The sequence below is a fragment of the Calypte anna genome, chromosome 4B (assembly GCF_003957555.1).
Source record: "Calypte anna isolate BGI_N300 chromosome 4B, bCalAnn1_v1.p, whole genome shotgun sequence".
Classification (NCBI taxonomy): domain Eukaryota; kingdom Metazoa; phylum Chordata; class Aves; order Apodiformes; family Trochilidae; genus Calypte; species Calypte anna.
In genome coordinates, this window is record NC_044249.1 from 21806843 (window position 1) to 21833762 (window position 26920).

The 26920-nt window shown below is 43.5% G+C and overlaps 1 protein-coding gene across 3 annotated transcripts in view; it reads right to left on the reverse strand.

Annotated features, from left to right (window-relative positions):
* Positions 1-6986: 6986 nt before the first annotated feature.
* Positions 6987-26920, reverse strand: part of ALMS1 (ALMS1 centrosome and basal body associated protein) — a 45326-nt gene continuing 25392 nt past the window's right edge. For 2 of the 3 annotated variants that reach the window (XM_030450610.1, XM_030450609.1), the window contains 11 exons: positions 23338-25078; positions 22102-22191; positions 20224-20382; positions 16349-17517; positions 13727-13850; positions 12252-12506; positions 10907-11151; positions 9927-10110; positions 9651-9714; positions 8476-8575; positions 6987-7484 (listed from right to left, as the gene is read on the reverse strand). In XM_030450610.1, the coding sequence (XP_030306470.1) occupies positions 7440-7484; positions 8476-8575; positions 9651-9714; positions 9927-10110; positions 10907-11151; positions 12252-12506; positions 13727-13850; positions 16349-17517; positions 20224-20382; positions 22102-22191; positions 23338-25078 (4176 nt within the window). In that variant the 3' untranslated portion in view covers positions 6987-7439. The remainder of the gene's footprint in view (positions 7485-8475; positions 8576-9650; positions 9715-9926; positions 10111-10906; positions 11152-12251; positions 12507-13726; positions 13851-16348; positions 17518-20223; positions 20383-22101; positions 22192-23337; positions 25079-26920) is intronic. The other variant, XM_030450611.1, reaches the window with a different exon arrangement.

Sequence of the window (26920 nt, forward strand, 5' to 3'; positions counted from 1 at the left end):
TGCTCCTCGCTGCCGGTTCGGCCACCCCCTCTTATGCTCTCGGGTCCCCTCCCCTCCGCCTGCTCCCGTCCCGTCCCGTCCCCCCCCACCTCTTGTCCCGTCCCATTCACCCCCCGGATCCCCCTTTCCCAGGCGCCCGGCGGTGGGAAGGAGGAGGGGGGGATAAAGGGAAGGGGGGGATGGAAGAAGGGGGGGGATGGAGGGAGGGATGGAGGGAGGAGGGGGGGGGTATTGTTCGCTGTTATTTATTGCTGTGGTTCTTGGCCCGGCCCGGCCGAGCTTTAATGAAAACCAGACCCGAGGAGAAGGAGAAGGAGGAGGAGGAGGAGGAGGAGGAGGAGGAGGCTCCCAGGCTCCCTCCCTGCCGGGGCATCCCGAGAAACCCCCACCCATCCCCGGGGTGCTGCCCCCAAACCCCGGCATCAGCCTCACCCCGGGAGAAGGGACCCCGAGGGGGGGGAAAGGGAGGGGAAAAAGACCCCCCCCCCGACAAGGTATGGAGTAAGGGGAGGGGGCACGGAGAGACCCCCTGTGCTCTGGAGTTGTTGTTTTGTTGAAAATAATAATAATAATAATAATAATAATAATAATAATAATAATAATAATAATAATAATTAAATAAAAATTAAATATTACTAATATTAAACAATATTAAATATAATATTAAATAATGATATTAAATTACGATACTAAATTATGATATTAAATAATAATAATATTAAATAAAGTCATTATATTAAGTAATCATTAAATAATTAAATTAAATAATCATTAAATTAAATAATCATTAAATAATTAAATTAAATAATCAAATTAAATAATCATTAAATTAAATAATAATGAATAACAACGATAATAATAATAATTAAAATAATATAAATATTAAACATTAAACATTAAATATTAAATATTAAATGGTGGATATTAAAAATAAATAATAAAGGATAATATTAAATATAATATTAAATACTGATATTAAATAATATTAAATAAATTATATGAAATAATAATTACATAATTAAAGTAAATAATCATTAAATTAATCATTAAATAAATTATCATTAAATAATTAAATTAAATAATTATTAAATTAAATAATAAAGAATAACAACGCTAATAATGTTTTCTTAACGATAAAGTAAGAACAAACAAAACTACCACTACCAATAGTAGCACCAGTCAGAATAACAGCAGTATTAGGAATAATGAAATATTTAGACTGATAAAAATAGCTGTAACAGCAGTAATAATGGTAGTAATCGTTATTAAGACTAATATAAGAATATTAAGACTAATAATAGGAATAAAACCAGTGATAACAAGTTAAAGTAACAGTTAAGAACAATTAAAACTGTTTTAAAAGAGTTTTAAAAATATTTTAAAATGTTGAGTTAAAATTATAAGAGTTGAAACAGTTAAAATCAAGACTGAAATGATAAAAACTACTAATAATGGGATGAATAATAAATATAATAAATATAAATAAATATACAAATAGAAATATAAAAATATATAAATTATATATTATAATTTTATATATATTTATATTTAATTTATTTATTAATTATAATTTATATATCTTTATATTATATAAATTATAAACTGTATTAATATAATAAATAATAAATATGAATATTACAGTGCTAATAAAATCATCAAATGAATCCCAGACTGCTTTGGGTTGGAAGGGACCTTAAAGCCCATCCAGTTCCAACCCCCCTTGCATGGACAAGGGCACCTCCCACCAGCCCATCACCACCACCATTATTATTATTAATAATAATAATATTAATATTAACAATAGTATTAATAATAATATTAATAATAATATATCCTCTCTCAGGAGATGAGGCACCAAACACCCCCATCAAACAGGGGGGGCACAGCCCAGAGATGCCCCCTGGGGTCCCCTCTGACATTCAGGGCAAGGACCCATCAATAACTCCTGAAGCCCTGGGGCACAGCATTAATTAACACCAGTAATTAAAGCCTCACCGAACACTGGCAACCCAAAAACGGGGACAGCTGCAAGACACCCTTACCCTGAGGGACCTGGGGCCTGCCCAAGGTGACATTTTAGGAGAGGAAGGGACAGGGGGGACTTTTCTGGGGTTTCCCAACACAAGTGGCAATGGGAAACGGGGCCTCGAAGAAGAGGAGAGGTTCTCCTCATGGGATGCACCCAGCAGATGCAAACATCTGGACAACTCAGTGCCCCAGCTCAGCATCCCCTCCCAGGACCCCTCGGCCTCAGACACAGGGATTTTCCAGCCCCTCTCCCCAAAATCTTCTGCCCTTTCCAGGTCAAGCTCTGCAGAGCAGCAGGAAGGGCCCCCCCTGGGAGTTTAGGGATGATCTGGTAACGCTGAGCATGGGTGGGGAGGTCCCATCACAGCCCTGAGGGGATAATTGCTACCCACTAAATAAAAATAAAATTACATTAATTCCAAATAATAAATGTGAGTAAGTGTGGTGAGAAGCAGAGAACCCTTCCTGGGGGGGTTTAGACCTCAGTGTTGGAAGAAACTTCTTCCCCAAAAAGGTTGTCAGGCCCTGGCACAGGTTTTCCAGAACAGGGGTGGGATCCCCATCCCTGGAGAGGTTTCCAGCTGTGGTGCTGATGGGTCACTGGTGGCCTGGGCAGTGCTGGGTTCCTGGCTGGACTTGTTGGTCAGAAAGGGCTTTTCCAACCCAATAGTTGACACTTGGATGAGGAGAACAGCTGGAACTGAGCAGGAGGGATCTGAGAGGGCTCCCAACCACCAGGAAAACGTCCAAGCGAGGTCCAGAGGGAGCAGGAGGCTCTGCAGAGCTGCCAGTGGCTTTCCAAGAAAGGGCAGTGGGGTGGCCAGGAGTGCCAGGGAAAATCCTGGAGAGCTGACAGGCTCCAGCCTTCCCCCAGCAGCCCATCCATCCCAGCACAGCTCCACCAGTCCTCCCCAGTTCCTGACATTTTTCCCCAATTCCTCCACGTGCAGGACAAATGACTGGGAGCAGGGCAGGTTCAGGGTTTGGAGAGGATGGGGGGGGTTGATGAAGGTCAAAACCTTTCAGCTTCCCCCCAGCACAGGGAACCTTCTCCATTGGCTTTGGAGAAGGCTGTGGCCCTACAAGGGCTTGGTGGTTTTCCAGAGCAGCTCACAAAAGGCCTTTTTGTGTGGGGGAACAGGCAGCCATCCTCCTCCCCCCCTTTTTTTCTCTCTCCATCACTTGATGTCTCTGCTGCCAGAAGCCAAGAAGAGCTGGGGCACCCAGCACCCTCTGCAGCTGGGGCATGCAGCCTGGCAGCTGGGTCCCAGCTGGGGGATTTCTGCCTCCTGACCTCAGCCAAGAGCAGCAGGTGGGAAGCAGGAGCTGGAGGAATCAGAGGCATGGGATTCAGGAGCAGGGGATTGGGTTTGGGGCTGTTTGCAGGGTGCTGTTCCTTCATCATCACCATGATGATGGAGGTGGGAAGCAGCACAAGCACAGGAGGTGAGCTCAGGACCCACGTTTGGGTGGGGTTCCACCAAACATCAGAACATTTTCTTTCTTGGGTCCTCCTGCAAAGGATTTGGACAGTTAATGAAACACTTCAAAGCCCTCCATAAAAACCAAAAAAAAAGGCAAAAACCCAAACCACCAACAAGCCAAGATCTCCCTAGATCCCTTTTCACCTCATCTGCCATCACTCTTCTGCACACAATGCCACAAGGAACTCAGCTCTGAGTGCCCAGGGGTTCAGCTGGCATCCTTCCTGCTCCGGATCCAAGCTGTGAGTCTCAGATTCCCAAAACCTCCTGACTCCTCTCCAGGGCTGGCTCCTCAGCAGATGACTCAGGAGGGCTGGCAGAGCAGCTCACCTCCTGCAGGGTGATTCACAGGACAGACCAAATGGGAGTTTGGGTGGAGGAGCCAACACAGCTTTGGTGGAAAAAGCTGGAGCCTTTTTTATTTTTGCCCCACAAAGTTTGAAGCAGCTTCTGATAAGGGCAGAAAGAGCTGCAGCACGTGGGTAAATGAGTAAAATTAGATTAAAAGAGAAAAAAAAAGCAGCCACCTCCCCTACTCAAGTCCTCTTACAACTGTCCTCATCATCGTGGAATTTGAGTGCCTTCCAGAAGTGTATTCATCAGCGTGGCTCTCATTTGTCATGCAGAGGTCATTCACCCTCCCTGAGGGTCTGATTTGGGTTAGATCTGCTGATGTAGGGAGAAAAATATGAAATAAAAGTTTTGACTTTCAAACCTTGCTGGTGTGAAAGCTTCGTGGCTTTCCCATCTGCAGCTCAACTCCTTCCCCAGGCCCCTGACTCCAGCTCCTGCTTTCTGCTGCTCACTTGGGGTGCTCCTACACCACTGACACATTTCCCACTGACAAAATCCTTCAGGAGGATCCTAAATCCTTTTGGAGGATCCTCCACGAGTCAACCACTCCAGACCAGGCCATGTCTAGCCAGATGCAGAGTGACAGGACTCTCTTTTTGGGGGGAGCTGCCCTCAAGTTGGACACCCCACATCCCAGCATCTCTTTTCCATCATCCTGACAGCTGGTTTCCATGGAGATGTTTCCAGGTACCAGCCAGGAGAGGATGTGTCCCAGAAAACGTCCACTCAAGCCCCATCACTGCCTGATGTGGCAAGACCTCAACTTGAGAATGGTTCTCCCCAGGAAGGACTCCCAAAAACATCCATCAGGAACCAGAACTTGGACTCAAAGGTCCCACTGGGATGGAATTCACAGCCCCAAAGGTGGGAATGGTGATGAAAGAGGAAACAGAAGGTGCTCCCAAAGGGGAAACAAGCCCCTTAAAATAAGGAGTCTTTTATTTTCATGTAGGGTGGCTTTTTACACCTCTTTTTCTCTGCCTCACCCACACATCTACCAAGCTCCTCACCTCAAGTTCATTTTGGAGACAGCACATCTACAAGCAAAGCCAGAGAGCAACCATCCTGTCTGCTTGGTGATGAACGAGGTAGAAATGAGCACAGAGCACTAGAGCAGAGCTGCTTTCTCCTTCTGGAGACACCCCAAGAGATGAGGGTGCTGCCCTCCCCCAGTTTTGGTGACAGCAGCTGGGACAAGGTGAGACCTTTGGTGAGACTCAAACATGGATTTGGCACCTCCACAAGAATCCTGGTGGGTGGGCATGGCAAATGCTGATCAAAGAACATCTCTGATCAGCTAAGAACTAACCCTGCTCTTGTAGGGTTAAAAAAAATTAAAAAAATAGTTCTGCCTTCTTGAAATCTGCAGAACTTACCCTAAAAGTCTTTGTGTAGCAGTGGATTAAGAAGATAACTCAACTCTGGAACCCATACAAGACAAGCACAATTTCCTGAGTTTTTGGAAAGCACTTTTGTGTCTTGGAATCAAATGACTCCCAATGTCAACAGCCTCCTTCCATCAAACTATAAACACTGGATGCTTTGGATGATCCAGCAGGAGCTTTATCTGACCTGGTGACAAGGAGGCAAGGCAGCAGAATGGCTGGGAGTCAACTCAGACCCTTCCTGGGGAACTCCAGGGAAGGATGGATGAGAATGGTGCTGGAGCAGTGCTGAGGAGAAGACCTGAGTCCTTTAAACCTGAGACCTCTTCTTCAGAGGGTCTGAGAAGCTGCAGTTCCTCCTGATTCCACCTGCAGGTGTTCAGCCCTCTGGGGAGAGGAGCTGAACAGTCTCACAGTGTTCCTCTGCAAAACGTTTTCTCCCCCCTGTGTGCAAAGGGGATGTTTTGTTTGTTGTATTTCTGAGAGCAAACTCTTTGTGGAGCTCCAGACCAGCACAAACCACAGCCCTCAGATCACAAGTTCTGATACCTTAACGTGTGCCCAAGCAGATTTTTAACAGAAGCAAACACTTCCCCCTTAGCAAAGGGAAAAAAGCCACAAGATTTTTACCAAGTGATGAATCACGTGCTGAAGCTCTCAAGCTGCAACTCCAACAGAACGACAGCAGCTGTTCCATTGCTTTGGGAATTAATCAACAGTTTTGAGCCAGGTAAAACATTACAAATCGCAGCAGCTTTTCCTTCTGAAAGGTTTTATAACATGCTGTTCTCTGCTTTGGTGAGGATGGGCACTTGGCTCAGCTGAACTGGGCTGCCTTCACCTTTCTTACCCGGGTCTCAGGAGGTTCCTCAGCAGGAGGGTGCTGAGACTCTGGAACAGATTGCCCAGCCACCTGGAGGTGTTCAAGGCCAGGTTGGGGCTTGGAGCACAGAAGCACTATGCCAAATCTTTGTCTAAGTGTATTTTAGGGTAGTTCCACTGACTTTCAAGTGAATCACTATTTCCCACCACTGAAGAGCTGATTCATTCCATCCCAACAGGAACTCCAGGGATAACGAGCAGAGCTTGGTGGCTCAGCAACCAGGTCTGTGAAATTCTTTTTTGTGAACACAAGAGTCAGAATATAACAAAGTCAGAATCTGAGCTGTGCCTCACCCTCCCCAAGCTGGGTATCCCCTCAGCAGCTGCTCCTTCAACTGCATTTCCATGAACATCTTCAGATGTCACAGAAAAATCAGAAACCGCTTTTCGCATCCGCTTCGTTTCTCTCAGATCTCTTTTCCTGTTTATACACCCTGTGAACTCTATCCTGACAAAAACAACAAAAAAAATAAAATAATGAAGCTGAGACACCCTCACCAAGGAGCCCAATCTTTATATTCCACCTTTTGCCACCATCATGCTGCTGCAGTGCACAACCAAGTGTCTTGCAAGCACCTAATGAAGGGGATTTCAGCGAACACCGTGTATTCTGTGACTCTCCCAGGCAGGGCTTAGAAGCCCCTAACATCAAAAAAAATAAATTACTGATTAAAGGCAGTGAAGTCACAACTCCTCCACTCTTTCAGGTGCCAAGAACACCCTGTTCAAACAGCTTTACAGTTACCTTGTGAGTTCTTCAGGCCTGTATGGAGTAAGAGGTGGTTACGGGCGGGTTTGTTAAGATGTTGTCCAGACAGACAGCAGAAAAACAGCTCATGAGTGTTGCAGTTCCTACAAACTGGTGTGATGTTATTTATTGAAGGGTTTTTTTTTGCAGTACAAAACATGATAGGCTTTCCACATGGAGATAGGAAGTTAAAAAAAATAACAGCTCGTTGTTAAAAAGGCTTTAAAATAAATAGACCCCATGGCTATTCCCATCAGGGAGTTATAAATACAGTAGGAACCAAGCACTCCCAAAGTATGTTTACTCTTGTAGTGCTGTTGTGCTCTTATAAAAAAGTAAAAAAATAAAACCCCCCAGCCATTTATTTCAAAAGCTGTCACATCAAATCCTTCATTTTTAAATCCAGCAAAATAGCAGTTAGTAAAAAAGGACCCAGTTGAATGCCACACAACACACGCTGCACACCACTGTTTACTGCATTCTCCTTTTCCACATCACAACCTCACTGATGCTCCAAGGTCACCAAGCACAAGATGCCTTCATTTGAGTTGATCTCCATCAGTTCCAAGGCACCTTTCTCCCTAAGACATGGTTGGTGATTTTCTGAAAGATAAAAAGGGAGAGAAAGCTAAAAATTAAACAAAAATTGAAAACCAAAACCCAACAACCCCAAATACCTAAAAATTTAAAAACCTAAACCAAGAAGTATGAAGATTTTGTTAACAGGTTTTCTGACCAGAATATCAAAGGGTAATACAACACTAAGAAATGGCAACTGACACCTTGCAAGCCTCATCTTCTGAACACAAACCTGGGGTCATATGCTCCTGACCTGAATCTGGGTGTGGAATCAGTCCCCAATACTTCACAAAGCTTCAGAAAGGCACAAAACATCTCAAACCAAAAAACCCCTGAAGAGTCCTTCCAGCTCACAAGCCCTGTTTGCAACTTGATGCTATCTCCCCTCTTTGCTCCACTTCCAGGAAGGGACTACAAAATAAAATAAAAAAAAAACCCACAACCCACTCTGTTGCTAACAGGGGTGGGGGAAATGTAGGCAAGGAGATGAAAAAACAAACAAAAAATAGTGTAAGGCAGCAAGGGAAGAGTAATTCAGTTTCACACCTCTAGAAGCTTTCTCCTTTGAGGCAGTGACACCTTGTGGCTCCTGTCTTGCATTGGCTCTGCAGAACACATCCCATCCAGATGGGAGCTGCATCCATCTACAGACAGCAAGGAGAGCACCAGCAGCAGCCTTCAGCTCAGAGCCTGTCCATGAGAAACCTTTAAATATCCTCCATCTTCTGCTCTCAGGACTGCACAAGACCTTTTTTGTGTGTTTTAATCCATGCTTCCTTCTCTGTGGGTTTTTTTTTTTTCCATACACCCCAGGTTGGTGCTGGAAGGATTTCAGGTTTTGCTAAGCTTGACTGCCCTGACCCTGATGAAATGCTCCCATAACTTAACCACTAGAAGTTGGCAAAGTAATACCACAACATGAACCTTCAGCAAATATTACTATCATGCTTGTGAACCTCAAGAAAAACAATAAACTGAAACTCCTGCAGCACCAATGCTTGCCCAGAACACCCACCATTTTGTAGAGCTGTGCTTTCAGGCGGTAGGAGTTGTATTCCATTTTTCTCTTCTCTTCCTCTCTCTTCTTCTGCACCTCTGGCAGCTGCTCATAGATCCTGAAGTGTAATGACAAAATAGTCAAAAATAGTAACTTGGAAGGAAGGAACTTATGGTTATTAAAAAAAAAAAAATCCTCCATTTTCACATCTGTTGAAAAGCTCCTGGCCAACCACATCACAGCAAGGTCTGTTTGAGGGTTTACCAGTGTCACACAGGGAAAATGGGGAATACATGGCAGTTGTGATCCCAGAAATCCCCACATCCCATAATACTTCAGTTACAAGCAGCCCCTCCTAAAAGCAGTATTTGTAACCTTGAAATGATGTGATTACCCAGCTGCTAAAGGTAGAGCTTCAGTATCTTCAGCATAGAACAACCCCCTTGCTTTCAGGAGGTGCTGGTTCTGAGTACCATGGTTATCCATCCACAACCCAATTTAAGCTATTTAGGGGTCTTTTTCTTTTGTCTGAACTCAAACTGACTTGCAGTACTGGATATATTTTTCTGTAGCTTTACAATCTATTAAGAGACCACTTTGAGTCTCTTAATTTAAAGTATTTATGCTGTTTCAACTGGTACTCTTCCAAACCACCTCCTCTTGACCTTGCTACCAATCCAGCTGCAGACTGGTTTTTATTCTGCCTTCACACACTCTCTCTCCAAATGTTTCATACACTGCTAGTGTGCCATGCACATTCCACATGAACTGAGTCCAAAAATAAAGCCAAATTTATCATAAGGTGGTCTTCTCCAAGGACAAAAGCCTCTGCATTCCTCTGAGGGCAGTTCTTTCTTACAAAAAGCTGCTTTCATTTGGTGAAACCCCCTCCTGCAGCAGTTACCTGGTTTGTTAATGTTTAAAAGTACACAGATGCTCAGGTGGCCCACACCCTGCATTTCCTCTCCTTTTGGGATCTGGTACTTGCACAGTTTGCTGTTGTACTTCAAGGCTTAGTTACAGAAACTGTTCAATATGCTCTTGTTTCTCAAACTTCCTAACAGGGGCTTTTCTTCCTCTGGTAAGATACCTACACCTTGTACTGAAACAGCTGAGTTAGCCCCAGAGAGTCAGACACTATTAACCCATCTTTCCAACCTTATTTACCTGAAACAGCATTTTCTCACCCTTACCGTTTCGATCTCTGAACCATTTCACTCCTTGGGATTGTCCTTCTCTTCTCTCTGATCAGAAAACCTACATGGAACACGTTGGGATAAGAGAATGGTGAACAAATGTACTTCTCACAACAAATACTGCTGCAACAGCATCACCCCCTCATAAACTGAGTTCTTAGAGACAATAATGTGAGATTATTGTAATGCTTTTCTGGGAAACACCTCTCCCCCTTTGAGTATGATGTGGAAATTCACTCTTATAGGGCATAAAGAGCAAAACCATGAAGATACCTCTGTCAGACAGCATGTGACTTGCATTCCTGTAGCCTTTTCTCTTCTCCAGAGGATTAAACAGCTCTTCTCGTTCAGCCTGGAGCTCACTCTGGAGCCTCCTCTCCTCCATCACAAGCTTCAGGTGCTTCACACGCTCCCCAGAGCGGGAGATGAAGTCGGGGCGATGCACAGCAAGAGCCTCCTGGGATGGGAGGACACAAAACAAGGGATGAAGGGGTCAGATTTCTCCCTAAAACTTGGAGAATGAAAAAAAAACAACCCAACCCAGTCAAGCAGTATTTGGTGTGACATAAACCTTGTATCTTTAATGCTGTGGAAATCTGCAGACCTTGTTTAACAACTGTTTGGAAATAAGCAGAACACTAAACAGACAGGGAAAGGGGAAAAAAAACCTAAAATAATGAGCAAAAGGAACATAACTTCCAAAAAAACGTAGCAAAGTTGAGCCCATAGAGGATTCTGTAGCCTTACAGACTCTCTGGTATAAACCAGTGGGCACATCATTCATTTTGGGTCAGAAGTGGAAGCCATCTCCTGACACCTCTGTTTGCCACACTTCAGTTTCCAGCAGTCCCAGAGAAGATGAGCAGATGCAACTGAACTCAAAGAGATGTCTCAAGTGCACCTAAATTAGCACTTTCCAATTTAGATGTCACTTGCTGTGGTTGAACTGTCCCAACAGAATTGCTGTAAGCTACATCTGCATTTTTCCACAGGTACTGGGGGTATTTTTCCACACCTGAGGTGCACACCATACATGCAAGTGTATGTATATACACCCCTGTGAGCACTCTGAATTAAAGCCCATTTTCATCAGATTTGTGTACACCACACAGAATTATTTCTGCATGGAAGCAAGTATGAGTTGACTTTAACAGGACAGACAAATTCGTTGGTTTCCTCAGCTGTTATTTTTTTTTTTTCATTTTTTTTTTAAGCCCATTTTCATTTTTTTTTGAGACCCCAGCAGCCTTTACCTGCAGTGTAAGCTTCCCAAGTGGTCGTGAGGACCTTTCCTCAGCAGCTCTGCCTGGAAGTCCTGGCTGAGCCCTGTTCCTCTGCTGCTCCTCTTCCCAGTTCTTCTCTCGGAGAGGCTCTCTCCAAGACTTTGTGTTGGGCAAGGGTTCAAACCAAGAGGGACCAGGACCAGGAAAGGGACTGGAATGGTTTTCTTTCCTAGATTCAGATTTCAAACCTTCTGCTTGGACAAACCATGAAATTCCTGTTAAAAACAACAAAAAACAAACAACACAGAGGAGAATCAAGACTGCATTGCAGACAATCCACATGCCCACTCTCCATCCCCATCTGGGCTCCTGACACCCAAGGCTGCAGCTAATTGCAATCAGTGGCACAACACAGCAATAAACACTTCAGTTCAGTAATGCTGGGACTTCACAGCAGACACCTCTGGCAGTTTCAAAACAATTCCTTCCTTTTCTGCCAAAAAATTGTCAGAAAAGCAGCAAAACTTTATCAAAAGAGGTAAATGGTTTAGTTTGCAAGTTTCTCTCTTTATAGAGAGAATATTTATTTATAAGCAATTATACTTTTTAAGGAGTCTCTGTGCTGTCCCAAGCCCTCTGTTGTTTTTTCTCCTAAATAGATGTTTTTGAAGACCAAATGCTGCACATCTTCCTAAATGTTAAATATGTACAAGCACTAAATTACTCACAGCTTCCATACATAATGGGATTTGAATACATCAGCTACTACTCTGAAGGGATGCTATAAGTTTTCTAAATTAAACCAGTAGGAGAGAGAATGATTTTTCCCTACAAAACCAATGATAAGTAGGGAAAATATCCCTAAATATTTAACCAGACTAATGGGAAGTTAAAACCAGAAAAAAGCCAGGAGGCTACACCATCAGCCTAAAAATGTATCTCAAGATAAAAGATGATGAGTCTCCTCTTCCCTCAAGTACACCCAAAAAGCCACTTTTTCTTTGAAGCATCAGTGAAAGCAGCACTAAGTATGGTGACCAATTACTCTGAGCTTAAGAGAGCCTTTTATGCCTTCAAATTCAAAATTAAGCATCTACATGATTCCCCTCTCATTCATCTTTCTTTGCCTTATTCATTGTTTTCTCTTTGCTGGCCAGGCTGCCTCTAACAGCTTGGATGCAAATGCCACCCTAGCAGAGCTCACTTGACACAGTGTTTTTGTTCAAAATTCATTGATTAAAAACAGAATTAAGGACTGACTGTACTAGTGACAGATTTCTGTGTGTCCTAGCTAAATCCCCCTCACAGATTTTGCTGCTTGCTGTTGAGAGATGCAGCTTTTCTGGTCTGAGGAGCAAGTGCCATTTGGACTGACCTCGTGGTAAATGCAGCCTGCTCCTTTTCGCCCTTTTCTCCACAAAAAAATTGCCTGGCTGTCCTTTCTGCTTTTCCTTGCTTCCTGCTGCCTGGTGATCTGTGACCACACCATCTGACCCTCCAAAAATACCATCAACACAACACCAGGGTTCCTGGGGCCGTTGATTTGGCTGGCAAGGGCTTGGGGTAGGAAAAGTCACACCAACATCCCGAGTGTTTTTCTTCGTTGCGCTGCTCACGATCTCCAGGTGTCCTGAAAAGAAACAAACATTTCATTCCAGGGCAGATGGGGGTCCTTTTATACCAAAACCTGGGAGATTTCTCCTGCAGGGGGTAAAAACCTCAATTTTTCCTTTGAAGCTGAAGGATCCCCTTCTTTATCCTGCTTTCCAAAAGGGAAAAATCTTTGATATTCTCACTTCAAGACTCAGGGACTCAGGATTGGTACTGTTTGATCACCTGAGTCAATAAATTGGAGTAAATCAAACACCCCAATCAAAAAAATTCATATAAATAAATATAGGAGGTAGAAATTAAACCTGACCCAACTATGCCCCTTGCTGGGGTTCTGAGTTGACTCTCTGAAGAGCCAACTTGAAATCTGCTGCTGAAAAAGACCCTGTCAGGTCTGCAGAGAGCTTTTTATTTTGGATAATGCAACTGCAGGACTAACTGGAGCTGTTCAGTCACCTCCTGTGTCCCACCCAAAGCTGTTTTAGCTACAGAAGATTGGTTTGCCAACAGCACTGCAAATATTTACCAGAAACATAAAGTGGAAGGTGTTAACTAACATGCAAGAAGTCACAACATGACCTAAAAAAGAAGCCATGGAAGCATTTTTTTGATTCAATCCACACACACACACACACAGGAAAAAAAATGTAGTAATGAATAAATAATTGATAGGTTTGGTGAATAAAACAAAACCAGTAGTCAAGCTGATGATGGGTGTGTAAATGAAAGCAGTGAAAAGCCACCAGAAGAAGCCAAATGCAGAACTGCACCAGTCCAGGAGCAGCTTCTGTTTGAAACTGAAGATAACATCCAAAATATTACAAAGTGTAGGAAACACCTTAACTGCCTTCTGGAATTCCATATGCTACAAAGTACCTTCTGTGAGTAGCAGATGTCTTGTGGAGAAAACATATAGAAAAAGTTACTTCACCTTCAGTATTGAAATGGGTCAGAAGCTTAGGTTAAGAAATTTAAAAGTGAGCAAAATGGCTACTCATGAAGATAAGAAAGGAAATCAGCTGGTTCCTTTTTATTTATTGGGGTTTTGGGGTTTTTTTTGGCTCATTTTAATTCAACCATGACATCTCTCTAAAAAGCATCCAAAGTGAATGGTGAAGAATGCTGTGTGCACATACCCATCACCAGAAAGATCCAACAGATTTGGGGAACAGCTGCCCCAGAGATGAGAGGCAGAAGCAGAACACAGAAGAGCCAAAGCTTGGGAAGGGAAGAACTCACCTGCCTGGATCCCCTTGCTGAGCATCCGTGTCCTTCGCTTGTGGGTCAGGGCAGGGCTGGGCCCCCAGGAGCTGCTGCTGCTGCTGCTTGAGGAAGTGGAATCCAAAGAAAGGGAGGTTGCCTCCTGGAAAAGAGAGAGGAGAAATTCCTGAAATGCTGACAAATGAACAGAAGGCAGGTTTGAAACACAAAAAAAAAAAAAAGCATTTGTCCTGTGTTTGAGACAACGTGACCTCCCAGGACAGACTTACAAACCCTTTGCTGTGACAAGATCATTTCATCATTTCTGTGTTTTTATGAAAGACTTGAAGTATTTCTGCTTTGGAGAGACAAACATCTAAGCTGCATCCTATCTTCCTGACCAGACAAATGAACCTGTAGCTTTGGAAATTCAGAGTTCTGTACCATGGCTATGGAGGAGCAAAGCCCTTTCAAAACCCTCACCTGGTCATCTTCATGACACAAAGTTCTCCAGGTGGAGCAAATTAAACTGAAAAAAACCTCCCAAGAAATAAAAGGCAGGTGGCAAGAGCCTGGCTTAGGCAAAGTACTGGTTCCCCATCTTCACCATTCCCCCAAACAGATGTTCCAGCTGCAGGGATGGGAGCAGCACAGCTTCCTCCCAGGAAATCCCATTTTTATGATATGCTTCAACTTTACAGCCATTGAAAAAAGGAAAATCCTCTGGAAGTCGAAGGCATCTTGCCCACAAGCTTTTTGGTTACATACAATACACAACAGGTTAGTGCTTCATTAGCAGCAATTAACTGCCAGTGCTTCCCCAGGCTCCAAACCCAGCAGTGCAGCACAGAGCAATTCCTGCAACTCCACTGAAATTCACTTTTAATTATGACACTGATTTTTTTTTTTCCTTTTCCTTACTCACAGCAATTAGTATCCTATTAGTACCTCCTGACCTCAACCACGATGGAAATCAGAGGCTTCTTGAGGAGCTTTTTATTGAACCTCTGCTATCACCCCTTCAACACAAACTGCACTTTCATTTCAACACAAAAGGAGCCAATTTTTTTATTTTTCCTCCCATGCACAGTGCCAGGAAGTGGGGTTTAGCTGCACAAAGCTCTTCCAGCTCGAGTGGAGTGCAGCAGACAGAGGTAGTAGATCTGCCTCAGAACAGAAGCATTTTTCAGCAAAAAGGAAGAGAATATAAAGGCAGGAAAAAAACCAGCCCAAGCTCACTCATTTCCATGCAGACAGATACCAGCAATAAATGGGAGCAGGCCACTCTGTGCTGAGTATTGCCATGCAATGTTATTTTTTATTTTGCACCAGAATATTCAGTGCTTTTAAAGCCCTTTAGCAGCTGAAGAGCACAACCTTTAGCTTTTGTACCTGCTACCAGATGGCAGCTTGAGGAGTGCTTTGGAAATAACAAACTGGAAGAGAGAAAAACCTTCTGGGATGGGTTCAGTATCTAGAAATAAATTTAAAAAAAAAAAAAGCAACAAAATGCAGCACTTGCCTGAAAGATTCATACAGTGGTCTCTGGACCACAGAGATTTGCAACAAATAAAATCAATCTTGATTTCTGTTCCATGACAGAAACTACCAAAATTTGTGGTTTAAAATCAAGTTTGCTGCCTTGCCATCAGTTTTCTCTCACTTCCTATTTGAGGAGAGGCATGTGTCTCTTTTTTATGTGTGTTTAAAAAGAACACTACACCAGCAGATAAAAGGAATCCCTTTCCTAAAGGTAAACCATTTCCTAAATACTACAACCAGGCAAAAAAAATGTTGGATCCAGATGACTCTGCAGTCTGTGTTCTGATTCATGGTCCTAATATTACAAGTTAGGCAATTTTTTTTTAGCTTCAGTAAATACTGTAGATAATCAATTATTTTCAGATATTTAGTAATGATGACTCTAATAATTTCTTCTAGCATATAGGGGAAAAAAGTAAATATTAATCACCTGTTCTGTACTTTTCAGCTTGAATGTGTATCACAGAACACATGCCAAGGCCTCCTTTCAGGAAATTACCTCTCATTTCTCCTCCAAAGAGCAATGGCCAAATTCAACTGCAGTAATCAAAGATTTTCTCCCCTTTAAGCCACCTTTACTCCAGACTTTGCACACAAAATCTTTAGGGCTGAGCCTTACTCCTTTAACCCCACCTAAACTGCCAAACACAGAAACTGAAGCAGCTTAGAACCCACACTCAGCAAGAAAAAAATAATTTCTAGCATTTCAAGTGGACAAACAGTAAGAAAATTTAAATTATAATTCCAATTTATCACTGCCCAGAGAGAGTCAGTTCAAATCTCCAACCAGGATTGCCAGAGCTGAGAACCTGCAGGTCACCAGAAATGAGATCCTGCAGGATCTTGCTTCTCAAGACAAATCAAGGCAAAGAGACAAGAACAAAGAGAAAAGAAAGCACAATTGATGTTTTGAGGTATTTTGATCTCTCCTTTATTTCTAGAAAGGCAGAGGCATGTTTGAGTTGCCTAGATCAAAGCCAGAAGCCAGCCACATAAACACCACTCTCTGGGAAAGGTTAAAATGGTTCACCCAGTAACAAAGAGTTCTAAGAACTGCTGATTAGCAGCATAAGTGTTTCTAAAGATTAAAACTGTCTTTTGGTTGAACTGACCACGTACCTGGATCTCTTTCCTTTTCTCATGTCTCTCAGGAGCAACCTTGGGATATTTTACACCCTCTGCTTTGCCACTTCCCTTGTCCCATTTCTCCGAGTGCCTTTTCTGGTGGTTGATGGCACAGTAAAGCTGGGACAGTCTTGGGGACACCTCCACTCTTTCATGCCCAAAGGCCCTGATCAGCCTGGCAGTGTCAATGGTGGAAATGGAACTGCTCACCTCAGTCTGAGCAGCAGTTTCCACCTCTGTCAGGGTCACCACATCTGATTCTGAAGTGGTGGAAGCAATGGTGGTGCTGGGATCTCTGCTAAGCCTTGACCCTGAGGAAGTGTCACTTGGAGTTTCCAAGTACTGCTGGTGCTCCACAATTCTGTTCATGTGGCAGAGGAGTTTCTCTCCTGACCTGTGTTTCCTGAGCTCAACAAACCTATTTTTATCATGGGTGACATGTGGTCTGTCTCCAACACATGCTGCATCAGGCTCCAAGGTACTTCTAAACATGCTCTTTTCTGCCTGTCTCCTTTTCTTCTCTTCTCTTCCCTTCAGATCCTTTTCACAAACATTCTTCCCAGGTTTGGGAGCTATCAGTGTTTGCTTCATGGGGCTCTGAAGGAGCCTGGCCAACCTCTCCAGACGTTCAACCAGGGTCAGCTCACTCCTGGAATGATGGTGCTGGTGCCTCTTCTGGCACTCCAAAAACTTAATCCAGAGTTCATCTAAGCTCCCACTGGAGTGGGTTCTCTGTCTTGGTGGCAGTTCTTTCTCCACACTCTCATCCAGGTGAGGCAAAGGATAACTTCTACCTGCCTTCTGTCCTGCTTCTCTTCTGCCCTGTGGCTCCCTCCCTGATGTTTTGTCCCCCAGAGCTGTGCTGACATCCAGATCCTCATTCCTGCTGTGATCTGCTTCTGCAGTGAGTGGGAAGAACTCATTGTCACCACCTGGTTTGTGGCCAGGAGAGAAACCCAACTGCTGAGGCTGTGCCTTCCTCTGTTTCTGCAGGACAGCACCTGGGGAAGTCCCAGTCTGTGCCACACCACAACTGTCCTCTGGCAGCTCAGTGTTGGACAGAAAGGAACTCTGAGGGATGGGCTCTGGGTGAGGAAGGTGGAGTTGTGCAGATCTGAAGACTGGATGAGTGGTTTTTACAGCCTTGGAATGATCTGTGTGCTCTGGAAGAGAAGAAAGCACCTTGAATGTTTGTTTCTTTCCAGCAAACTGTCAGTCTTAAGCAGGATTACTTTCACCCCAACGCCTTCCTCTCACTTCCAAGGATTAAAAGCAGGAATCACCATACCCAGGAAACTTGGAAATGGAGTTGCAGCATGACTAGAAGTACATAAATAATATTTTCCATCATTTGGAAGACTGAATCCAAGAGAGTGTTATATCCAGCTGAATTAAAGGAGGAATCTACTTACCCCACAGGGAATTATCCTGCCCCAGTTTATGGAGGCTCATCCCAGGCACCCACAGCTCATTTTGCTTCTTTCCAGACAAATGCCCAGGAAGCACAAACGTCCCCTAAGGCTGTGCCTGAACCTGATCTCAACTCAGAACACCTATAAACCCACCAATGCCACTTGATCTACAGCTCCTAAAACCACCTCTGATAGCACAGCACGAGCTGACCTTGCTGTTTTCAAGCTCAGGATGACAAAATAGAATCATAGAATCATAGAATTGGCTGGGTTGGAAGGGACCTCAGAGATCATCGAGTCCAACCCTTGAACAGCTCAAAGCAGCAGTGAAATCCCCCCCATAATAGGCTGCTCTGAAATGACAAGAGGACTGTATGCAGAAATCCAATTATAAACTCATTTGGAAGAGTCACACATTAAGTATGCAGGCAGGATGTGCTAGCAGGAATGGCCTCTGAAATGATTTTGTAATATACTGTAAAAAAAAAAAAAAAAAAAAACAGATTATGAAGTTGGTGTTTCATGGATGCTCTTTGTACAATGGACTGAATTCCAGAACAATCCATAAAGGCAGATTTCCCACTCACTGCAGGATATTTCACACTGTTTTAGTCAAGTATATCATTTAAAGATACCTTGTAGAGTACTGCCAGCTGTAAAATTAATTTTAAAAGTTAATACTAATGGCTACACCAGTGGCAGGGCAAGAGCTGTCAGCAAACCCATAGCAACCTCCAGTAATGGCAGGAATCACACTCAAACTGCTCCTTCTCCAGCTCTTCACCATTCCTCCCAGGCTTGTTGTCTTGTTTGTATTTTTGGTGGTTTTTTTAGCATTTACACAGCCTTGTTTTCTGTGGTTGTCATCTAGGGATGAAAAGAGAACTGGAAACCAGCTCTTTGAGAAAGTTCTGCCACTGATTCAGCAAAAGGGTGGCAAATCCCACACCCAAGCCTCTCCCTCCTTCCTCCCAGCAGGAAAATCCCTACCTACCTCATCAAGAATCATATCCTCTGTTTCCATAAAACCCCAGCTCCCCATGGGAAACAAGCCCAGGGAAGGCTACAACTGCATGAATTCAGGCTGTTGAGCTGCCTCATAAACCTTATTTTTATTTAGGCATTTGTTTTCCTTACACTTCAGGCAGCTCTTCCCTTCCCAACACAGAAACGTTTCAGTGTAACATCAGGATCACAAAGAGCACGACCAGACCTGGTCTCATTAACTCTGAAATTAGAGGAATTTGTCTTTCCAGACAGGGTCAAATGTTTGTGTGCTCATATAAGAGGATTTCTCCACATCCTCCTGACAAGGAGATCAGGCTTGGGAATACTATGCAGAATTTTTGCTATTTTTGTACTTTGAAAAATGACCAGCAAAATGGAAGGAATGCAAACAGGCAAAAAATAAAAAGTTTAAATGGAGAAACTTATTTTTTAACAAATAACTTGTATCATTTCAAGCTCTAGGCAAGCTCTGTGGGTAGAGGTAATCTTTTATTAGACCATCTAAAAATATAGGTGAAGAAGTCAGAGAAGATTTTAGACATGCAAGCTTCTTCAGAGAGCTTGTTTAAACTGCAGCTGCACTGGATGGTTTAACAAAAGATTATTTCTACTTACAGTTCTTTTCAGGCCTGTGTCTTTAGACCATCACAGCTACACAAAAATACTAGGAGAAAATTTTATAATAACTCTTTCATTTTCATCCAGGGTATCCAGAAAGACAAAAATCCTCATCCCCTCCTCAAGAGTGGAGAAAACTTATTAGCCACTCAACAACAAAGAAGGTTTTGTACAGACCATCAGGACTAATTTTAGCTCCTGTCATGAGATAGAGTGTCAAAAGCAGCAGTTAGCACAGTGTAATTTCATTTTGGCAGCATTCTCAGCAGATAAAACCTTGATGTTGGCTACTACAGGAGTAATCTCTGACCTTCATCCCTCAGGAGTACCAACCAACAGGGTTAATGGAGGGAAGGAAGGGGGAGCCATCAGTCAAATCAAATTAAAAATCAGTTAAATACCAAGCAGAGGTGGTTTACAGGACATCACCAGGCAGCAGTGTACCTGTGGACAGGAACACAACCCCAAAGTCACCCCAGTAAAGCTTTTATTTACTGGGGAATTTGTCATTTCCTACACTTCAAGAAAACTTTGCACTTCACAGGGTTTTCACAAATAAAGAAAACTCACAAAGCCAAATAAAACAAATCCCAACCTCACCAAACCAAAGCAATCTTACAAAAACTCCAGTAATTCCACTGGAATGCTAGAAAAGACTGATGTGCAAATATTTGGGGCAGCCAGGGGCAAGCAAGATGGGGAAGAGAAAACCTGGTCCAGTTCAGCATCTTCAGGCTGAGTATCAGCAATATCACCAGTCAGAAAACAGAGTCTGGAACAGTTCTTTTGCTCTCCTCTTTCATCTAACATTAAACACAGATTTTAAATCACCTGAGGAAGCTCCCATTTGTTCCTCAGCCCAGGCTAGCTTGGGTTTGGTCCTCTTGCTGTAGATTCCTGCTTTCTGCTTGAGAGTGGCACTGTCTGGGGGATTCTGATTTAAACCAAGCACTTTTGCTGGAGCACTTGGAGGAAGAGCCTCATTTGACCCTGCAGAGAAAGACAGCAATAACCACGAGTAAAACCAGGTAGCAGGACAAAGAGATACAAAGCTTTCACAAGGTAACATCTGAAATGTAACCCAATAAACCAAATATTAGTACTAGGATAATCACCAACCAAGAATTGTGTTCTCCAGGGAGCAGTTCTGCTGAGGAACAGCAGCAGCAGGACTTACACCACATTGGTTTCCATTAGCTCTGGTGACAAGGGTCTTCCCTGAGAGGTAAATTTTACCTGTTCTACTATTAAGCAGGGAAGAACACATGAAAATGAGCATTAGATATGTCTGCTAGGAAGCCAGGTACAAGACTTGGAATATCCAGACTCCCCTCCTGTTCACATTAAAGTTCATTCATGTAAATATCTATTTCTCCCAGCTCAGAAGAGCAATACAGAAGAATTGGAAGCCTAGAGTAGGTCTGAACCTCTGAACAGGAATTCCAAGACAAGAGCAGCAGAGCTCTCTTCCTCTCATCTCACTGCTTCCTAATCCTAGAAACCTAAAATGGCCCCTACCTGCTTCATCATCCTTGTCAGGATCACCTGATTCCACTCCTTGGGCTTTCCCTATTTCCTCCAGCAACCACACATGAACTCAGAGCAGGGAGTTCAGAAAAAAAAACACCAAACTGTACTTCTTTCTCCCTGCTGTAGAGCTTCTAGAACCTCACACCCATATTGAATTTTTATATCCAGCCTCAGAATTTCTGCAAAACAACAGACTCCCAGCCCATTTGTTTCCCTCTATTGCAACAGACAAGACTGGGGGGGAAAAAAAAAAAAAGAAAGAAGCAGAAAGCCATGCATAAACAATCACAAGCTCAGTTTGGGGCTATAAACCTAAGCTCCCCACTTCTCTACTCTTGTACCAACCCTCTCCCCTCCCAAGGCTCATCTGCCAGGGACTGGACAGCTCTGTGGTATTGGTTCTGTCTGCAAATAACTCTGGATGTCAAAAAGCTCTGGCTGAAAACAACCTGCAAATAAGATCCTTAATGCTTCAGTGATGTAAAGGACTGAAAAATAACAGCAGGCAATGCAAAAGAAGTTGATGAATCACAAAGCATCCTTTCCTCCAGTAAATGTGAAGTGTTTCTGACTGGGAGATGGAAGATGGGAGGAGGTGAATATTCAGTTGAAAGCAGAGTTAAGAATTGCCTTGTTTCTACAAAGGTTTTCTAGGCTGGAATCCTCCAACAGGGAGGAAAGAAATGCAGTACTGAGGAAGCTATTAGCTGCAATTTGTGTAGAATTACACAGATATTTCAGAATGCACAAATACCAAATCAGTACAAGAAGGGGAATGTAAGAAATATAATAAAATTAGGACATTAAAAAGAAGAACTGGCAGAGCTATGAAAAGAGTCCAAACTGAACAGTAATTTCCAAAGTAAAGAATTACCCAGCTGTAAAACACTGAGCCTGGTTTCTTTGCCACAGCCTTTTCTCTGCTTTTCATCCTTTCCACCAGAGACACTGAGACCACTGTCCTCAGTCAGGACTGGCACATCTTTGGGTTATGAAGAGGTGTGAACAAGAACAGACAAATTTTTTATTTCCATCACTGCACTTCCTTTAAGCTGTGCAGGAGAAGAGTTGGGAGACACTCTGCACATGAAACAGAACCATTCTGAGCCATCCTTTGGCATCTGGCAGACCCTAGGTGAGGAAGCACCCAAGTGAGGGCTCCCAATGCCTCTGACTCACCTGGAGACATTTGGGGTCTTGCCCTGGAATAAGGAACATAATACATCCCAGTGCTTCCAGAAGGTCTGTAGGGCAGCAGTAAGGGCTGATCTGGGGGGATGGAAAGGAAAGAAATTATTTGTAGTCAGACTTTCATCCTTCATTGCAACTGAAGTCAGCAAGTCAGGACCCAAGGAGACTGCTGAGGATGTTTCACTGGGGTAAATCCAGAAAAATGCCCTCCATTCTTTAGGAAAATAAACTGAAATTATTATTTAATACACCCCCCCACACACTGGTTAGAAGGTTGACTGTCACTGAGCTAAAAAAAATGAGCTTATTTCCCTGTTCAATATTAAGGCTGTGGCTAGGGTAACAAACACTGACTTAAAAACCCAACTCATACACCCAGAGAGCTCCCAGGTGATCTGTGCTTAATGAAACAATTTTGGATAAGCATGGATCTTCCTCTCAAGCCAATAAAGAGAGGGCTGTCAATTCCAGCAAGTGTCTGGGCCAGAATATTACCTGACTTCTAATAGCAAAGAGGAGAGGCAATCAGAGAGCAGAAATATTTCTTGCCCTCTGATATAATGAAAGAATCTGCTCTCTCAGCTCTGTTTTCAGCACCTTGAGAACAGAGGTACAAAGCTTGGAGCCCAGGGGAAAAAAAATCATGAAAACCACACAAATTTTCACACCTCAGTGGTAGAAAACACCACAGTGGGAAACCACTGTGTGACAGCCACATTCCTCCAGCAGCAGATTTAGAAGCCCTCCCCATTTTCTATTTTATTCTATAGATTAATTGTGATGTGCATATTCTCCTCCTCAGCTTTTTGTACTGCCCTGACTGGAGAGTAAATGGGTGAGCAGAAAGAACTCCTGAGAAACTCTAAAGCAGTGACCCAAAGCAAATTATGTACAAAAAAAGGTCAGGAAATATTTTTGAGCCAGACTTGTCCCAAACAAATTCAGTTCCAGATAAACCTGAACTGAACTACAACTGTATTTACAGCACTCCCCACCCACAAGACTGTAAAGCCCAAGTTTAAGGCTTAGGTTTTTTCCCATATGAGCAACTTCAAATATCAAAGTTGGTATTTATATCATATGAGAAACTTTAAATATCAAAATTATCTCAGGAATGTCCCTTCTGCAAAGTCTGGGTTTGGTTTTGGTTTTTAATACTTATAAATAACTCAAACTTGAATAGATGAGAGTCTATATATATATTTAAGACATTAATTTGCTCACCACCCTGCCTTGGGAAAGGGGGAATCCTGTTAAGAGATGCTGGATTGTTGGGAAGCTCTGGTGCTCTCTGGAGAGGGGCTTGGTGCACAGCATTGCCACCACCTTCTGAATGAATACAAATTTCTGCTGAAAAGGTGGTTTTTTCAGGACTTTCTGTTGTTATCTGAGTGGCAGCATCAGAAGTGCTTTTCCCAGTTTTTGCAGGAACTAGGGAGATGGAGATGTCCTTCAGATTAGATGCCCCTGAACCCAGAAGAGGAGTTTGTGGGCTCTGCCAGCTCTGCAGGGGCAGCCCTTGCCCTGCTGTGCCTGGAGCAGAAGGAAGCACTAAGCAGGGATCTGCTGCAGACACTGTTGGTGGGAAAGAGGAAGATCTTGGATCTTCTGGACCAAGGTGAGCAAAGTCAGAAGCAGCTCCTAGTAAAGTTTCTGCAGTTTTCAAAGACACAGGCTGAGTATTAACTTCAGGTTTCTCCCAGGATCTCATCTCCTTTTCAGTAACCAAGCCTCTCTGCAGCTCTGAGTTACTGCACTTGGAGGACAGAGTGATGTGGACACAGGACAGCACCTTCTTGGCTGGTGATGGAGATGGAGATGTGGTGGGTAACCCCTCAGCAACAGCTGCATGGTGAGAGGTGCAGCTTTGCTCCCTCCCAGCCTCCTTCTGAAGGAGAGGTACCTCAGCAGAAGGGCTTTTCTGCTTTTCTTCCAACAACTTCATGTGGCCCTTCAGTAAATCACTTTGTGTGGTTGGTCCTGAACCTTCCAAGCTCTGACACACCTGGATGTGGCCAGGTGAGCTGCTTTTCTCCTGCTGGGAAGAGCTTACAGAATGAGGTTCACTCAATCTATTTGTTTCTGGATTGAATCTTGTGGCACAGTCAAGCCCCAGGAGCCTGGCACTGTGCCTGCCCAGTGCACTCACATCCTGAGGCAGAACATGAGGAGCTTGTGCAGGAAGGGGATGGCTTCCATCAGCATGGATGCTTGGAGAATCCTGATCTGACAAACAGGCTGCTTCTTGATGAGCTCCAGCTCTGTTACTGTCAGTAGAGACATGATGAAACCTGTCTTCCTCAGCAGTAAAAGCAATCTGACTAGAGACAGAGCCAGCAAGCATTGGGCTTGGAGGGGGAGAGGTCTTAGATCTTTCCCAGGGCTGTTTACCATGGCTCTGTTCCTCAGTGCCAGCAGAACCAACCTCCCAGGGCATCACCCCATCCAGACCACCTCTTGTAAGACTGCTCCCAAGCAGCAGGGAAGTCAGTGGTGACTGCAAACGTTTTTGGGATGCAAAGGTGATAGAAGTGATGTGCTTGGTCACATTTTCAGGACTCTTTTCCACAGAGAGCTGCTTCTCAGGTGGGAAAAGGACTTGTGCATCAGAAGCAGCTGCAGAGCTTGTCACACACATGTCCCATTCCTTCTGCAGTGATGGATGAGGTTCACCAGCATCAGGATGAGCACTTGGAATGGTCTGATGGGGGCTGCAGGGCAGTGCCTGGTGGGTACTCCAAGATTGAGACCCCACATCCTTCAGCAGGCAGCACTCAGCAGGATCAGCTCTGTAGAAAGGCACAGCTTGGTTTAAGCTTGACTCTGAGAGCTCTTTACTCCTGACTGCTGGTGTCTGCCTGTCAGCTGGAAACCTGTTGTCACAGGAAGCTTCCAAAGGGTTTGTGTTCAGTCCCTCCTTATGGCTGTAACCAAAAGCAGCTCCCAAACTGCATCCCCAGGAATCCTGAAAAACACAGAAGAATTCACAGGGGTTATGTGGGTAACTTCCTGCCCTCACCAAAACCTGCATCACAGAATTCCAAGATGATAATCACGAGTCTGTCACTATGAAGGAGCACACACTGCCACTGGAGTTCATCTCTTAATGGAACCAATTAAAATTTTGTCTTGTTTGAAGTGCCAGCCAATTAGCTAACATGGTTTTGATCCTGTAACAACCAGCAGCAGTGACATCTATACTAGAATAACACTTAACTGCTTGACAGCTCACAGAACTCAACAGGCTTTGTTGTAAATACATCTTCAACATCACTCAGCTCACTGGAAAATAAGAGTAAAATTTTCTTCTGCTGGCTTCACCCACAGCTGGATATTTGCTATAAACCCAGGTCACAATGTACTAGGAAAAATTCCTGTCTTTTGACTGACTATTCACTCTTAAAGTCCATTATCTGTGCTCCAAGGGATTTAGGGAGCCTCACACACATTCTGCTACAGCTTTGTAATTCAGTGATAGTTTTATTAATTAAAAAGATAGCAAATGGGACACACAAAAATCACAGAAACACTTTGATTGGAAGAGCTCCCTGGAAGTCTGACCTCTGGCTCAAAGCAGGGATAGCTTTAACACTGGAACAGGTTGCTCAGGTATCATTTCACCCAGCCTGAAAAACCTCCAAGGATGAAGATCTTGCATACAACTTACCCACTGGAAATTACTGGTGAAAGGCATCTCCTTCAGGGAAAACAAAACCCATGTTTACTTCCAGCTTTAAGTACTCAAACCTTGAGCAAGAAAGGTCACAGCTCTGGAGACCTCTGAGAAATCAGGCAACAGACACAGACTGAAACTTCTGGCTTGGCTGGGAGTCCCAACAACTTCCACACTACCAAAGCTCTCACTCATCAGATGGCATTTTAGAGTTCCAGGGACACTTCTGCACCTGACATTTTCCTGTGCCATAACCATGTGAAACAGAACTGATGTAAAAAGGTTCTTCCCTTGAACTGGAGTCGTTTGATTCCAGTGGTTATGAAGTAGAACTAAAATGAACATGGGAACACATGGGAAGAAAACTGCTCCTTACAAAGCATGGGAAAAATCTTTAATTAGAAAAGCTTTCATTTTCTCTAATTTCTGTTTGTCTCTTCCCCTAAAACAAGTGTTGATTTCCTTCTCAGACAAGAACTGTAATGAATCTTTTCATTTCATGGTCACCACCCACTGCTGGCAATTAAAAAATTACTGAAAACAATCAGAGCTTTGATTTACTCTTTAAGGAAAATGCTAACTTGTGACAGCTTCCCAGGTGTCTGGTGCAAATCATTCTCAAAATAGGGACATTTGCCACAGATACTTGTGTGTGTTTGTTTGGAAAGCTGGTGGCAATGCTGCAAAAAAGAGAAGGTATTTCTTACAACAGGTAAGACACTAAATGCCACCAACCCCAGGAAGTTCACTTTCAGGTGGTATCTGCTCAGAAAATCTTATTTTTATAAATAGCTGACATTTACACCATTGTCTGACCATGCAAATTGTCCCACATGTGCATCACAGCCACTCCATTTAGGACTGTATTTATCAGCCACTGTATTTAATCTACACAACAGTTAAAAAAACCTGCTGTGTCTCACGTTGCCTGCCTGTGGTCATTTAGGAAACTCAAACTAATAACTTCCTTTAGTACTAACCTGTGCCCTGGTTTCTTTGCCTGATTTTACCAAACATTCCCATTTTCAGCATGCTCTCCAGCCCTCATTGTGACATCTTCTCCTCAAGCCTCATTCCACCAAAACCAAAAGCCCAACAGAACAAAAGTCATTTTTCCACAGCAGATAAATAAAA